The 14,714-nt window shown below is 35.5% G+C and overlaps 1 protein-coding gene across 1 annotated transcript in view; it reads left to right on the forward strand.

Moving 5' to 3' along the window:
• The window catches only part of LOC122814280 (receptor-type tyrosine-protein phosphatase C-like), a 1,011,948-nt gene that overhangs the window by 700,522 nt on the left and 296,712 nt on the right, over window positions 1–14,714 (forward strand). Inside the window, exons 12-15 of the mRNA XM_044086871.1 lie at window positions 2,244–2,334; window positions 2,450–2,526; window positions 14,077–14,113; window positions 14,220–14,317. Coding sequence (XP_043942806.1) covers window positions 2,244–2,334; window positions 2,450–2,526; window positions 14,077–14,113; window positions 14,220–14,317 — 303 coding nt within the window. The remainder of the gene's footprint in view (window positions 1–2,243; window positions 2,335–2,449; window positions 2,527–14,076; window positions 14,114–14,219; window positions 14,318–14,714) is intronic.

Below are 14,714 nucleotides of genomic sequence, written 5' to 3' on the forward strand. Positions count from 1 at the left end.
AAAAGTGCTTACCTATGCAATAAAGGTTTCTGTGGAACTTTATTTGGATTCTTACTTGTATTTTTATTGGATTTTGGCTTCTCCTTGGTTTTAGTGTTTGGAACATTTTTTCTTTTACATTGGACTTTTGTGTTTGGTCCATCACTCAACAAACAGAGCTTTTCCATTTTCATTATTGTCATTTAATTTATCTTCAGAAACAGACACTGTTGCAACTCAACATGAGAGAAATGACAACTTCATAAGGAACAGCCTGAAGGTAGGCTTGCCACTACATGAAATACTGATAGACTGATTTTCTTGTTCATAGGTTCATAAGTGTGTACTAGGCTAATGGCCATGGAGCCTTTACAAGCCTAGCCCTTAGGATTTTGAGGACAAACTTTGGCCACAAACTTCACTGCGGTGTTTAAGTTTGGAACTAAAGTTGATAAGGCTATGGTGTCACCATAGGAAGCCAACTAAATTAAGGTCTCATTATACCAAGTGACTGAGAATGTTACTGACTTCAATTAAGGAGAAGACTCAGTTCTACTTTTGGTAAGCTACATATTAAACAGGGTAAGGGATTGAGATTTGCCAGAAGTTTTGAAAAATGAATTGGAAAATTAGTCTTTGGAGAAGTACCTCAGTACCTTATTTTCATGAAAGAGAATGACACAAAAATGACTCAAAAATTGTAGTTAACATCCAAAAAGGGTGTTCTATATCAGCAAATTAATTATTTAGCATAATTAAGCATCACTAAAATGAATTCATGCTGATAAAATTGTGTTCAGTTGCAAGACCAGTTTTCTTTATCAGGTATTTGTTCGTGACAGAGTTCCTAATCCCTTTTCAGCAACTCACATCTTGTTAAAAAGTGTTTGCTGAGTCAGCATTTTGTTGCAGTTTACAACAATAATAAGGTGTTTTCACATGGGACAAGTCACATACATTTTACATTGCATAGGAGATGTCCCTCTCCCCTGCTTATCTTTTATAACTCCAAGGTTAAAACATTTGAAGAAGCCAAAGCAGACCCCTTCTATATGTTATATGAGCTTAGTGTTGTAATAACACTTCACCATTATTGTTTTAAGAACTGTTTTCTGATTCTGAAAAAAATATGTATTTAGTAGAGAACATTTGGTGAGACGCAGTTAAGTGAAAAGTGAGTTGATGGCTTATTATGATAGCTATTAAATAGGCATTATCAGAGAGTATAAAATCAGGGCAGCATACTAGTGACATTTAAGTAACTAATGTAAGGAAACATGGCAAACCTTTATCATGTTTTGTGTTAAGTAATGAGTGTGATTTCAAGAAAAATTAAAAAAATACAGCATTGTATATGTTTAGCCATCCTGACTGAATGCATTACACTTCACTAAGAGAACCTGTAGAGGAAGCTTATCTGATATGGTTGAATGCGTTATCACATAATACAGACACCATTACTGAATTTTCAAGGCCAGCTAAATGTGGTATATTTTTTTGCCTTTTTGACTTTTGGATTATTTTGCAGCATTGAAAAGTTGTAGCACAAAAGGAATATGTAGCAGCATAACTATTTAGAGGGCAGCCAGTGTTCTCTAAGAAGGTGCTGAAACAAGAATTATCACAACCCTTTGTGTAGGCTTTACCTTTCACCATTTGTTACCAGCACCTAGTATCATAGTATCATTTTGACATTAGTTTTGTTGCCATTTTCCTGAGTACTGCCATCATACAGAATCACACCTCTCTTAAATTAAGATACTCTTTTTTACAGTAATTTTGCTTTAATGAAATTCCAAAATCAAAGTCCAACCTCTGATTCATAGAATACTGCTTTGACTGTATGTGTGTGTGTGTGTGTGTGTGTGTGTGTGTGTGTGTGTGTGTGTGTGTGTGTGTGTGTGTGTGTGTGTGTGTAAAATTATGACTACATGCATTTTTACATATTTCTGTGTATATTTGTGAACACTGCATTTATGTATGTGATGTATTTATGTTTATGTGTGTGTGCCTGTGTATGTGTATTTGTGAGCAATAATTTTCTCATGTATTTTTTTAGTATTCTGTTTCATGTCTACTGATTTCTTGAAAACGTATCTTTCTCTAACCATCTGATTAATCAACACGTAAATCATGTGGAGTTTTACATGTATCCAGTTGTATGTTAAGTGATATATTTACAAAAGTGTATTATTAAGATCTCAATAATTAAGATGGACATTTTATTCATAATAATATTTGCCAAATTTGTTCCTTTATTTCAGAGTATTCCAAGAATCTTTAGTAAATTTTCTGCAAAGGAGGCCCGTAAACCTTACAACCAGGCCAAAAATCGATACGTGGATATTCTTCCATGTAAATAAGAATTTTGCTTATTATCAATGATAAAAATTTGAAACTACTCAGAAGTTTTTATCTACTTCTCAATCTTGATAAAAGATATGAGTTGTTTTGTATTTTTGGCTTTCAGATGACATCAATCGAGTCCAGCTGACTCAGGTATCTGGAGATCCAGGTTCAGACTACATCAATGCCAGCCATATAGATGTAAGTGACTTTTGTTGATGTTCTTAGCACTGGTTTGATTTATGTGAAACTACAAATTATTGACTGCTATACCGAAAACTATTTATATTTATATTAACATGGTTTCTTGCTTGGGATAATTAATGAATAAAGATGATTGTGCTTATAGTATACTACATTCATTATCCCACAACTTTCGACCTGTGGTGGTTAGATGTGTTCATACTAAGTGCTAGGCTGTGGGCAAAAAGGTATATCTTGTAGCATTGTCTGTTTTCATCCACTTACTGGAAAATAACTTTTTCTTCAGCTGAATATCTTTCAAGTCTCAATTAGCTTCAGTGAATCATTGTATGACTCTGCTAAAAATGAACTGCTTTTCTACTCAGTATGGTATTTCATCTCAAGACAGCATCCTGAGATTTTTATTGACCATTCAATCTGTTAAGGTAGAAACTAAAACTTCATTTATTAAACAATAAATCAATAATAAAAATACATATTAGGGATGTTTAATTTTGGTTAAAGTAAATTGTGACTAGATTTCCAGCATGGAAATCTCACATTGTAAAAATTATGTATAATTGTGAGTACCAGATATGTGAAAAAAATAATACAGCAGTATATGGCTGCAATTCACTAAATAGTGAATCAGAAAATCAGGCATGAAGGAATAGATTTAGGATCAATTATCACTCCAAGAGTAAAAACAGAAATGGTATGCTTATTTCTTTACAATGGAGAGCTTCTGTTTCATCAGTGGAAAGAAACAATTGTCACTTCAGCTACACTGTATTCTCTTGCTGATGATCTTTCCTTTCCTACGCAGTCTATTCTGTATTGTCTACCACATGTCACTGTTAATGCCTGGTGTCTATTTACCCTTTTTATAGATTCCTAGTTTTCCAAGCCCAGCCCCTTCATTGAATTTAGTATCTCTTTTCTTTCATGTAAAATATACCACTGTAACATGGACATTATTCACCAGAAGCAGCCTTATTTGACATGCTCCTAATTAAAACTCAGTGCTCTAGACAGTACTTTGTCAGATATTCTCTCGCTCATCAAGTTTTTTTCATCAGCTATTGAAATACTTTCTGGTTCTCTTCAGAGAGACAAAATATCTACCTATCTTTCTATCACTCTGTCTAATCACACTCTCTCTTTCTATATATATATATATATATATGTATTTCTCCCTGGACCTCTGCTGAAAAGAGGTCCTGCATTACCCAGTTGGAACTCCCCAGTAACCAAGTACAAATAAATAAATAGATTTCTTCTCATCTGTGGAAATTTTTTTCTAGTTAGCTTTAATATTTACTATATAGGGGCTAATTGAAACCTCATGAATTTAGGAATGTGTCTCCTTAAATCATACATCATTTAATTTATCACATCTGAAAGATACCTGGCAGAGAGAAACACACATAACAAAGTACCTGTAATTCTCTTTTGTTATTTGTACCCACTGAAGCATTGCTTAGTTTTGAATGGTGGACATACCTGCAAAGTAATATATAATTTAAACATGTGATATGTGCAATGCATAACAATGATTATTATAAAATAGAAGGGACACATTATTTATTAAAGAACTATTCACTGTTAAGAAGAAATACACAAAAGCATTTTATTGTTGTGCAAAACTCTATAAAATTCACTTAATAATAAATGCAAAGATATTTGTATGAGGACCGTGTATGAATGGTCCTCTTGTACCTGTCACATTTCCATGTATAGTTTGATCTGTGCATACGTAGGATTCATAAATGCATTGCCTAGTTCACTGAAAGAAGACGTAAGTAAGAATATAAATTAACATATTTGCTGGCAGGACCATGTACAATGTTCTATTTGACTTCTATTGCCTTTACAGCTCATTAATAAGCTGTGATTTTATAATACAGATATATGCTGTTCTGGCTGACTGAGGGAAAGAAGGTGAGTTAAGACTGCCTGAGATAACACCTGAATACCTCTCAGCCTCTTAACACAAGAAGGGTTCCAAAATAGGGACAGAATTTAAATATTGCTTTTATAAACTTAGAAAGTTCGTAGAGTAACATGATTTGTCTCAGTGTGTATTTTCTAAAGAATGTGAAGTCTGAAGCTCACATGTATGTCATTACGTTAGTGACTTCAATCTCAGTGATTTGCCAGAAAAAACATAAACATTATGAGGAACAATCCAAAAATATAAGGCAAAACTCTGAACATTATGCAAAAATCTGGACAGTTGAGAGGTGTGACACTCACAGTCCACTTTTTATAAAGACTGTGTTATCTCAGCTACTGTAATATATAACACTTAAGCAGGAAAATCAAATGTCTGAACAAATAAGTCATTGTCACTGAAAATTCTAAAGCTTAACAGGTTTTCTCGTTACTTCCATTCTAAGTCAATGGAAGCGTGCTCTGATAGAAGAGACAAGGACAGTGTAAGCTCAGCAGCTGTGCCTTCACATTTTATTATGGTACAGAAGCACATTTCCAAGAAAGTTACATCAAGTCAGAATGTCTGCCATTCATGGTTAAAAAAATGCTGCTGGCAAAGACTGGACCATGTACAGCTTCATTACATGGTAAAAGTATATATTTTTTCATTTTTTTTCTTGCAGTATTCCTTCAAATGTGATTCATATGTGTTCAACACTAATGTGTGATTCCTGTCTTTTATAATTAAAGACTAGGATTGCATTATCTCAGGGATTTCTTCTTTTCCAGGAACATTGGATTTAGTGTGTTTGTGTGTGCATGTGTATGTGTGTACACACACACACACACACACACACACACACACACACACACACACACACACACACACACACACACACACACATATATCTAGCAGGTATTTGGGGATATAGAATCCCATGTCATGGGTTGTGAAGGAGGCACAGATCCCATACTAACCCCCTATACAAATGTTTTAAGTATTTTTTTTTCAAATGTCAGTTTGGTTTGGAAATGTCACTCTGAATGTAATCTCATTTTTGAGTGATTCGTTACATAAGAGCAAGTACATGCATATAAAAAGCACATATGTACACATGCAATGCAATCACGCGCGCGCGCACACACACAATCACACATGCATCTATTAATATATAATATTAATATAATATTAATGAGTGTATGCATATGTATGTATAAATATATATGTGGGTCTACTTTCATTCAGTGAAAACACATTTCACTGAATTTCAAACCACTCACATCAAATCGCTGAAAGCTCAAATCACTGAAAACTCATTTCACCCCCCACACCCCCCCACAACTATATATACTAACTCCTGGATCGTACTACAGTGGGGAAAAGGGCATGTATGTTTTATTTGCACAACAGTACTTACATTCAGTAAAATGTGATTTGGTGAAATTCGTTTTCAGTGATTTGAGCTTTCAGCGACTTCTTGAGGGTGAATTGGAATTCAGTGAAATGAGTTTTCAGTGAATGAAAGTAGACCCATATATATATATATATATATATATATATATATATATATATATATATATATATATATATATATATGTATATGGGTCACTGTTGTATTATCGAAAACACAATCCAGCAAATTGTGTTTCTGATAATATACTTTAGCAAAAGTGCATATTGTCGACTATGCACTTTCGCTAAAGAAATCAATATTAAAAAAAAGTAAAAAAAAAATAACTTTACACAGTGTTATGCTGGGGGGCAAGCTCCCCTGCACCCCCCACCCACCCCCTAATTTATTATTCTCACTCCGAGTTTGCACTACAGTGAGGAAAAGGGAATATTCCCTTATCCCCACTGTAGCACGATGTCAGCGATAGCTTCGTTATTTGTAAATCAACACTATACATTGATTTACAACTAACGTTGCATACAAACTGCATGCCTTCTTTCATTTCCCACTCCCCATTTAGCGAAAGTGCACTTTCGATAAAATGCACTTTCGCTACATTGTGTCCGCCAAAACACAGTTTCGATATATATGTGTGTGTGTGTGTGTGTGTGTGTGTGTGTGTGTGTGTGTGTGTGTGTATAGATAGATAGACAAGGGGATAAATAGCAAGAGAGAGAGATGGAGAGATGGCACACAGTACAATTCTCATCTGGAATAAATTCCACAATCTTAATATTTACCTGTGAGAAAGAGAATTGGCACATCCTACAACAACACTCACCTAGAATGAATTGCATAATCTCAGTATGTGACCATGGACAGCTGACTGGTTCAGTGGTTACAGTTGCTATCTCATAGTGCTTGATTCTTCCGTTTAGTTCTCAGCTTGTGTGCCTTCTGTGCTGAGTTTATTCATCCTGTGTGTGTGTGTCAATGTGTGTTTATTATGTTGCTCTGTTTTCCTCCCACTTTCCAAAGAAGTGCCACAGGTAAATTAGTATTCCTATAAATTGCATCTAGCTGTCTGTGCTGCATAAGAATGATGATTGTGAGTGAAAAATGTGTGTCCTGAAACAGGTTGATACTCCCTGAGAATTAGTTCTTTGGCCTTGCCCCCAACTGAGTACCACTACAAACTTTGGTTCTCACATGACAGTGGAGTAGATGAAGGATGACACTTTTCATAAGACTGCTGTTGAAGTGTTTCTCACAGACAGGATGTATCTTGTGAAGCAACAAAGCCCAGAGACCATCCACATAAAAAGATGTTCCAGTATAACAGAGACATACAAATATGCCAAAACTCAGAAATTTCTTGCCAGTAGTCTCCAAATGCAGACTTGTCAGTATCAGTTCTAGTTAATCTGTACAGTTAACTTAAGCACAAAGTTTTGAAATAAGATAAGCAGTTGGGGACACTGATTTTTTAAGAGAGATGATTGGCAATAACTGAACATCTTCCTATCTCTTTCAGTCTCAGACTGCTGACTCTGCTGTCTGTTTCTACAGGGCCCACTAGTCTTTCTCCTTTTGAGCTGTTATGGCTCAGAATATGTACATATTTGATAAGACTGAGCATTTGCCTGGAACAACCAGGAAGAGAGAGAGAGAGAACCTAGGAAGATCTTATCAAAGATTGAGTGAATGCCACAAACTTTTATTCGGAGAGGATGTCCATAGCTTGTTTATGTAGCTCAGGCCACTGGTTTCCATTTCAGCGTCAATAAGTATAGATATTCCAAGGAAAAATGCTCAGAAAGCAAATTAAGAAAATGTCTTCACTTTCTACCCCTTCCATTCAGACAGCCAATAAGTAAGAGCAGTTCAGTTTTGCTCAAGATCTTTTTAAAACAATTCAGTCCTTTGACTTTCTCTGACTGCAACCTCTTTTTTCACTTTCACCCCCTTTAAAGTCTTGACTCCTCTTCTTCAGAAGAGGGATTGTCAGATTCTTACCAAGTAGAGACAGATCATACCTCTCAAATTCCTTCTCACACTGGATATGAACCTGAGAGAAATGGCAGTTTATCTTCAGATTACACCCAATGAGGAAATTTCCTTTGGGTACACTATTTCTCAATAAAAGCCATTTTTAAGTGAGTGGGTAAATAGGTTTCTTTCTCCCAGAAAATATACTGTGTATTTTTGAATGTAGATAACCCTACCTCTGTCACTATACCTCCAGTTCAAATGGCTCTGGAAGATGTTTATTCACTGTTTCCGTGTCTCTGAATTCTCAACATCTAGACCTTAAGAAGCCTGATAGGTTCTATAGGGTTCATGACATGCATAATTATCTGTACAAAATTCCTCTGATTAAACTGCTGTTATTTATTGGAGCCTGACAAGGATACTAGAACTGTTCACTCTTGTAATCTAATTCCCAAAGATAAGAATATCAAAGCTCTTGATAGATATGACAAAAAGGTGTATACCCCTGCCACTTTAAGAGGTATTAATTACCAAAAGCACATGTTTAAGTTCCTTTCATCTGTTTTGATTCATATGGGAGAAATCTTGGCACATATTCCTATTTCTGATATGAAATTTAATCTTATGGATATGCTTAATTCCTCCTTTTGGGTAGCTGAGCATACTATTAAATGTGGCGGATGGCTGAGCATACTATTAAATGTGGTGGATGGTTGATCATACTATTAAATGTGGCGGATGGCTGAGCATACTATTAAATGTGGCGGATGGCTGAGCATACTATTAAATGTGGTGGCAGTGCTATGGATGCTGCCTCTACTGCTGCTCAGCTAGTACTTTTACAAGAAGACATGCTTGGTTAAGACTACATTCCTTCTCTGAGGATGTTTGTTTGTGTCTTTTGGCTTTTCCCGGTTAGGGGTTGCCACAGCGGAACTCCGGTCCGCTAATAATTGGCAGTAGATTTTTACGTGCTGGCTTGCCGGGGCCTAATACACAACCTTCAACGAAGGAACGCCCATTCACGCATGTCGCCACACCAAAGATGCTTTTACTGGGAATCGAACGGACAACGTCTAACTGTGAGGCGACAACGTTACCACAGCACCACCACTGCAGGATGTAAAAGCTAATATATGGCTGGCCAGACGTGTGGTATCCTTGGCAGGATAACTCCCCACTGTTGGGATTATTGCAGCAGTGTTCTGTTCCAACATCTGCTGTTATGGTACACTACCTACTCAAATTTTGCTGAGGATTAATGAAAGAAAGATGATATGAATGCTGCTATCCAAAGTGTTAGTAAATATGACTCATGAAACTGACTTGAATTGGTAATATAATGACACCAGATTTGTAATCCCAGGATGCCTGCCCTAAAACTGATAGCAAATTCCCTTTTTTTTCTAAATTCTGAATACCAGTCATCATACTTTACTCAAATTGCATAGACTGGTAAAATAGTGGTACTGGGGTAATTTAGTGTGAGATTCAGAAAGTGGGGTTAAGAGAGTTTTTTCTTTTCCTCACTGTTTTGTGATCTCAGAGGTAGTTTATATTAAGTTGCTGAGGTGTGGAGAGCAAGGGGGGCTTGAATCCCTTTAAAGCACTGATTGTCAGTAATTTGATTTGTCGATATGTGTGAATACATGTACACACACACACACACGCACACACACACACACACACACACACACACACACACACACACACACACACACACACACACACACAGATAGATAGGTAGATAGACAGATAGACAGAAAGACAGATGCGTGTAGGACAGAAATTCAAAATATTAAAACGTTGAATGCCTGTCATACTACTAAAAGAGTTTGAATAAAAACAGTCAAATACACATAAAATTGAATCATCTGGATTCAATAAAAAACATTATCTATTTTTTTAGGGATACAAGCACCTCTGCACCTCCACTCCCAGCTAAATGTGCATGTAGATATATATATATATATATATATATATGTATGTGTGTGTGTGCGTGCGTGTGTGTGTGTGTGTGTGTGTATATATATCTATATATATATATATATGTATATGTATATATATATATATATATATATATATATATATATATGTATATGTATATATATATATATATATATATATATATATATATATATATATACATATGCATGTGTATGTATATATATATATATATATATATATATATATATATATATATATATATATACATCCGCAGTAAAAAACAGACAGTGCTGGCAAGAGTTACCTCCAACAACAATGAAATGAACAGTAAAAAACAAAGCAGCAGGTAGCAGCCATGGCTATGTAGAATAACTGCTTTATTAGTAAAAAAGGTAAGCGCTTTTGTGGCACCAGCCACTTCATCAGACAATCACAGAACAGTAAAACACAGCATTTATGCCAAGCTTATCATTGCCATCAACTACCCAATTAATCCTTAAAACCATATACCTAGTATAAAAAGTTTTATACCTAGCCTGAAAAATTTTAAAAGCTTAAAATTAAAAACAGCTTTACAATAGAAACAGCATATCACATCATACAACTTAATACATACAATATAAACGAATAAAAAAGTATAAAAGGTCGAGGGGGGTACTACCTACTATTTCTTTAAATCTCTATTTAGAAGAATGGGTTTAATACTAATTTTGTCATTCAGGCTTTCCCCAATGTTAGCGCGTAGCCTTATACTCCATTCTAGCTCCCTAGTTTCTACTCTATTCCTAACATCTCCACCTCTATTGTCGGTATAGACTTTATCTATTACTAAAAATAAAAATTTGTGTGTCTCATCATGGTCCCTCACATGCCTGGCTAAGGCATTTGTCTCTCTTCCTCTGGTGATATCATATATATATGCTCCCTCATCGGGTCTCTCAGCCTTCTATCGAAAAAACTAGAATATACTATGTGCTGATGATGATGTTAAAAGGCTGGTAGGTGAGACCCCGAGATTTGCTTTTAAGAATAAAAAATCTATAAAAAGATTATTGTGTGGACCACAACCCATGGAAACAAGAGAAAATGCAGTCAGATATGGAACCTTCCCCTGTAATAAATGTAATTACTGTACCTTCGTTGACACTGGAAGTAGATTTCTACATTCATTTCTAAAGAAGGAGCTTACCTTCAGAATATTAGCTAACTGTGACAGTATGAATATTATATACTTGGCACACTGCACAGTCTGTCCTGCCTTCAACATTGGAATGACAACACAAAGGCTGAGAGACCAGATGAGGGAGCATATATAAGATATTACCAGAGGAATAGAGACAAATGCCTTAGCCAGGCATGTGAGGGACCATGATGAGACACACAAATTTTTATTTTTAGTAATAGATAAAGTCTATACTGACAACAGAGGTGGAGATGGTATGAACAGAGTAGAATCTAGGGAACTACAATGGATTATAAGGCTACGAGATAACATTGCGGTAGGCCTGAATGACAAAATTAATATTAAACCCATTTTTCTAAATAGAGATTTAAATAAATAGTAGGTAGTAACCCCCTCAACCTTTTATACTTTTTTATTCTTTTATATTGTATGTATTAAGTTGCATGATGTGATATGCTGTTTCTGTTGTCAAGCTGTTTTTAATTTTAAGCTTTTAAAATTTTTCACACTAGGTATAAAACTTTTTATACTAGGTATATGATTTTAATGATTAATTGGGGAGTTGATGGTAATGATAAGCTTGGTATAAATGCTGTGTTTTACTGTTCTTTGATTGTCTGATATATGTATAGGTCTATAACATATCGCCAACAATCTGTTTCGCCGAAAATATCTGACATAGGGTCCAAATCGCCGAAAATCCATTTCACTGAAAATAGTACTGACAGTGTATATGCCCTTTTCCCCCACTGTAGTGCAATCTTGGAGTGAGAATATTAAAGTGGGGGGGTGTAGGGGGCACAGCCCCCCACCTACTCAGGTTATAAACTACTTACTTACCCTTTTAATAGGGACTGCTCGATATAAAACAATACTAGACAATATTAAACTGTACTGGGTGAGGGGCTACACCCCACACACACCCATTGTGGGGGGCTGTGCCCCCCACACCCCCTTACTTTAATATTCTCACTCTGAAATTGCACTACAGTGGGGAAAAGGGCAGATACACTGTCAGTACTATTTCTGGTGAAATGGATTTTCGGCAATTTGGACCCTATGTCAGAAATTTTCAGCGAAATGGATTTTCGGCGAAATGACACTGATCCATATATATATATATATATATATATATATATATATATATATATATATATATATACGGGTCCACTTCAAAATATTGACTTTCAAAATACCTAAACTCAAAATACTGAGTCCAAAATCTCTAAAGCTCAAAATACTGAAAACTGAAAATACTGAAACTCAAAATATCGAAAAAATCACAATACAGCAACACAAGTATAATGCAGCAGAACTACATACAGAAACATATTACTCTTCTGCAAGTATAGGCAGGAGGCAAGCCCCCTGCACCCCCATGTTGGGGGCTGTGCCCCCCCCCACTCCCTGCTACTTAAGTATATCAACTCCGAAATTGCACTTCACTACACTAAAGTGCAATCTTGGAGTTGATATATTTAAGTAGCAGGGGGTGTGGGGGTGCAGCTCCCCACGGGGGGGGGGTGCAGGGTGGCTTGCCCCCTGCTTATACTTGGAGAAGAGTAATATGGTTTGTGTTTTATTTGTTTCAGTATGTACTTGTGCTGGAATATAATAACTGTTGGTATCCTGTGCGTTTTCAGTATTTTGAGTGTTCAGTATTTTGAGCTTTAGAGATTTTGGTTCTAGTATTTTACGTTTTGGTATTCTGAAAGTCAGTATTTTGAAGTGGACCCATATATATATATATATATATATATATATATATATATATATGGTTCCCATTCAGAAGCCTGAAACATCATAAGCCTGAAAATCAAAATCCTGAAACCAAAAGCCTGAAAATTCAGAATCCTGAAAACTCAAAATCCTGAAAGACCAAAATCCTGAAAGACCAAAATCCTGAAACTCAAAATCCTGAAAACACAAAATAGACATACTGATGTCATTGTGGCTTTGCTATTGTTAGCCCTGTGGTGTTAGGTCATGCGTTGGGGTCAGGTAAGTGTGCGGTTGGTTTTATTTTAGGGTTAGGGGCGGTTTAAGTGAGTTAGGGTTAGGGCAGGATAGGTATGTATGCAATAGTGACAAATATTGGGGTTAGGGGCGGTTTAAGTGAGTTAGGTTTAGGCGCTGGTCAGGTGAGTGTGCGATAGTGACGGACCTTAGGGTTAGGTTAGGTCAGGGTCAGTTGGTAGATATTAGTGTCTTTATAGTGACATATTAGCATTATTTGTGTTTTCAGGATTTTGAGTTTCAGGATTTTGGTCTTTCAGGATTTTGGTCTTTCAGGATTTTGAGTTTTCAGGATTCTGAATTTTCAGGCTTTTGGTTTCAGGATTTTGATTTTCAGGCTTATGATGTTTCAGGCTTCTGAATGGGAACCATATATATATATATATATATATATATATATATATGTGTGTGTGTGTGTATATATATATATATATATATATATATATATATATATACAGTGGGGAAGGGATATATTCCTGATCTCCCTGTACTGTGATCTCAAGCAAATAAACAGTAGCAAAATTCAAAAAGTTAATTTTCAAACACTGCAGCCAGTTGTAGAAACATTCAAAAACTTAAGAGTTTTAGTGCTTGAATGTGGCCTATGCATATGCTGTATATACTCCCATATGCATATGTGATTATATATTCATATATCTAAAATAACAATGATCACAGCAAAGCATATAAAAACTAATTGCACTTAACACCTATTGCATTTCAGCACACAAACCGCAAACACATATCATCATCAATAAATGATCTGAATTTCAGCTTATAAATGGTCTCCATGCTTTATCAAAAGAAGTCAAGTAGCCCTCAACATAAGATTACTACTGTACTACTCTTAGAGGTTCCAATTGGGCTAGATTAACAAGAAATTATCACTTTTTTAAAAATATTTATAAGGTCTGCAGACTCCTAACAGTCCTTTTCGGCACTATCTATTTTGTATTTTTGTTATGGAAAATAAAACAGTTGATCATTTGTAGAAGTCCATAGAAATCAGGTAAATTCTAGTACACAAGAAAAAAAAACATGTATGTTTTTGTATACAATTAGTGCCTTTACTTTAAGTAATGAACTTCAATCATTTAACAGGGATTCAAGGAACCTAGAAAATACATTGCAGCACAAGGTAAACTGATTATATTATATATATATTTTAATATATCTATTGCTTTGAATACAGTATGCATTTCAAAGACATAACTGACAACACTGGTAATTGATGCATTGAACAGGTCCAAAGGATGAAACTGTCGATGATTTCTGGAAAATGATTTGGGAGCAACAGTCAACTATCATTGTCATGGTAACTCGATGTGAGGAAGGAAACAGGGTAAGAAATCATTTTAAGTAGTTCAAGTATTTAGTTGTCCATCTGCTAACATTTAAAGTGATACAGGTTTAATCATGTTCAGCTAAAAAAGACAAATGTTGAGCAGTAAGTAGAGAGCAGAAGACTTTTTTTTTCTTTTTTGTTTAGAAAGAAGGTTTGCACTATCAGACTGTTAAAGGTATCCTTAGTGCAGCCTGAGATGTAGTTAAAAAAGATGTCATTACATTGGATTGGTGTGATGCTACATGGCAGTTTGAGCAATCTATAGGGGAGTGAATTTCAGATTCAAGATATATAGTGGCTGAAGGCTGAATCACTGCCCATGTTATACGTCAGCTTCATATCCTTAGTAACTGTGAAATGTATACAGTGCATGCTGCGGGTCAGTGGTATGTGC

Source organism: Protopterus annectens, chromosome 10.part0, assembly GCF_019279795.1.
Source record: "Protopterus annectens isolate FY-2018-M chromosome 10.part0, PAN1.0, whole genome shotgun sequence".
Lineage (NCBI taxonomy): Eukaryota > Metazoa > Chordata > Ceratodontiformes > Protopteridae > Protopterus > Protopterus annectens.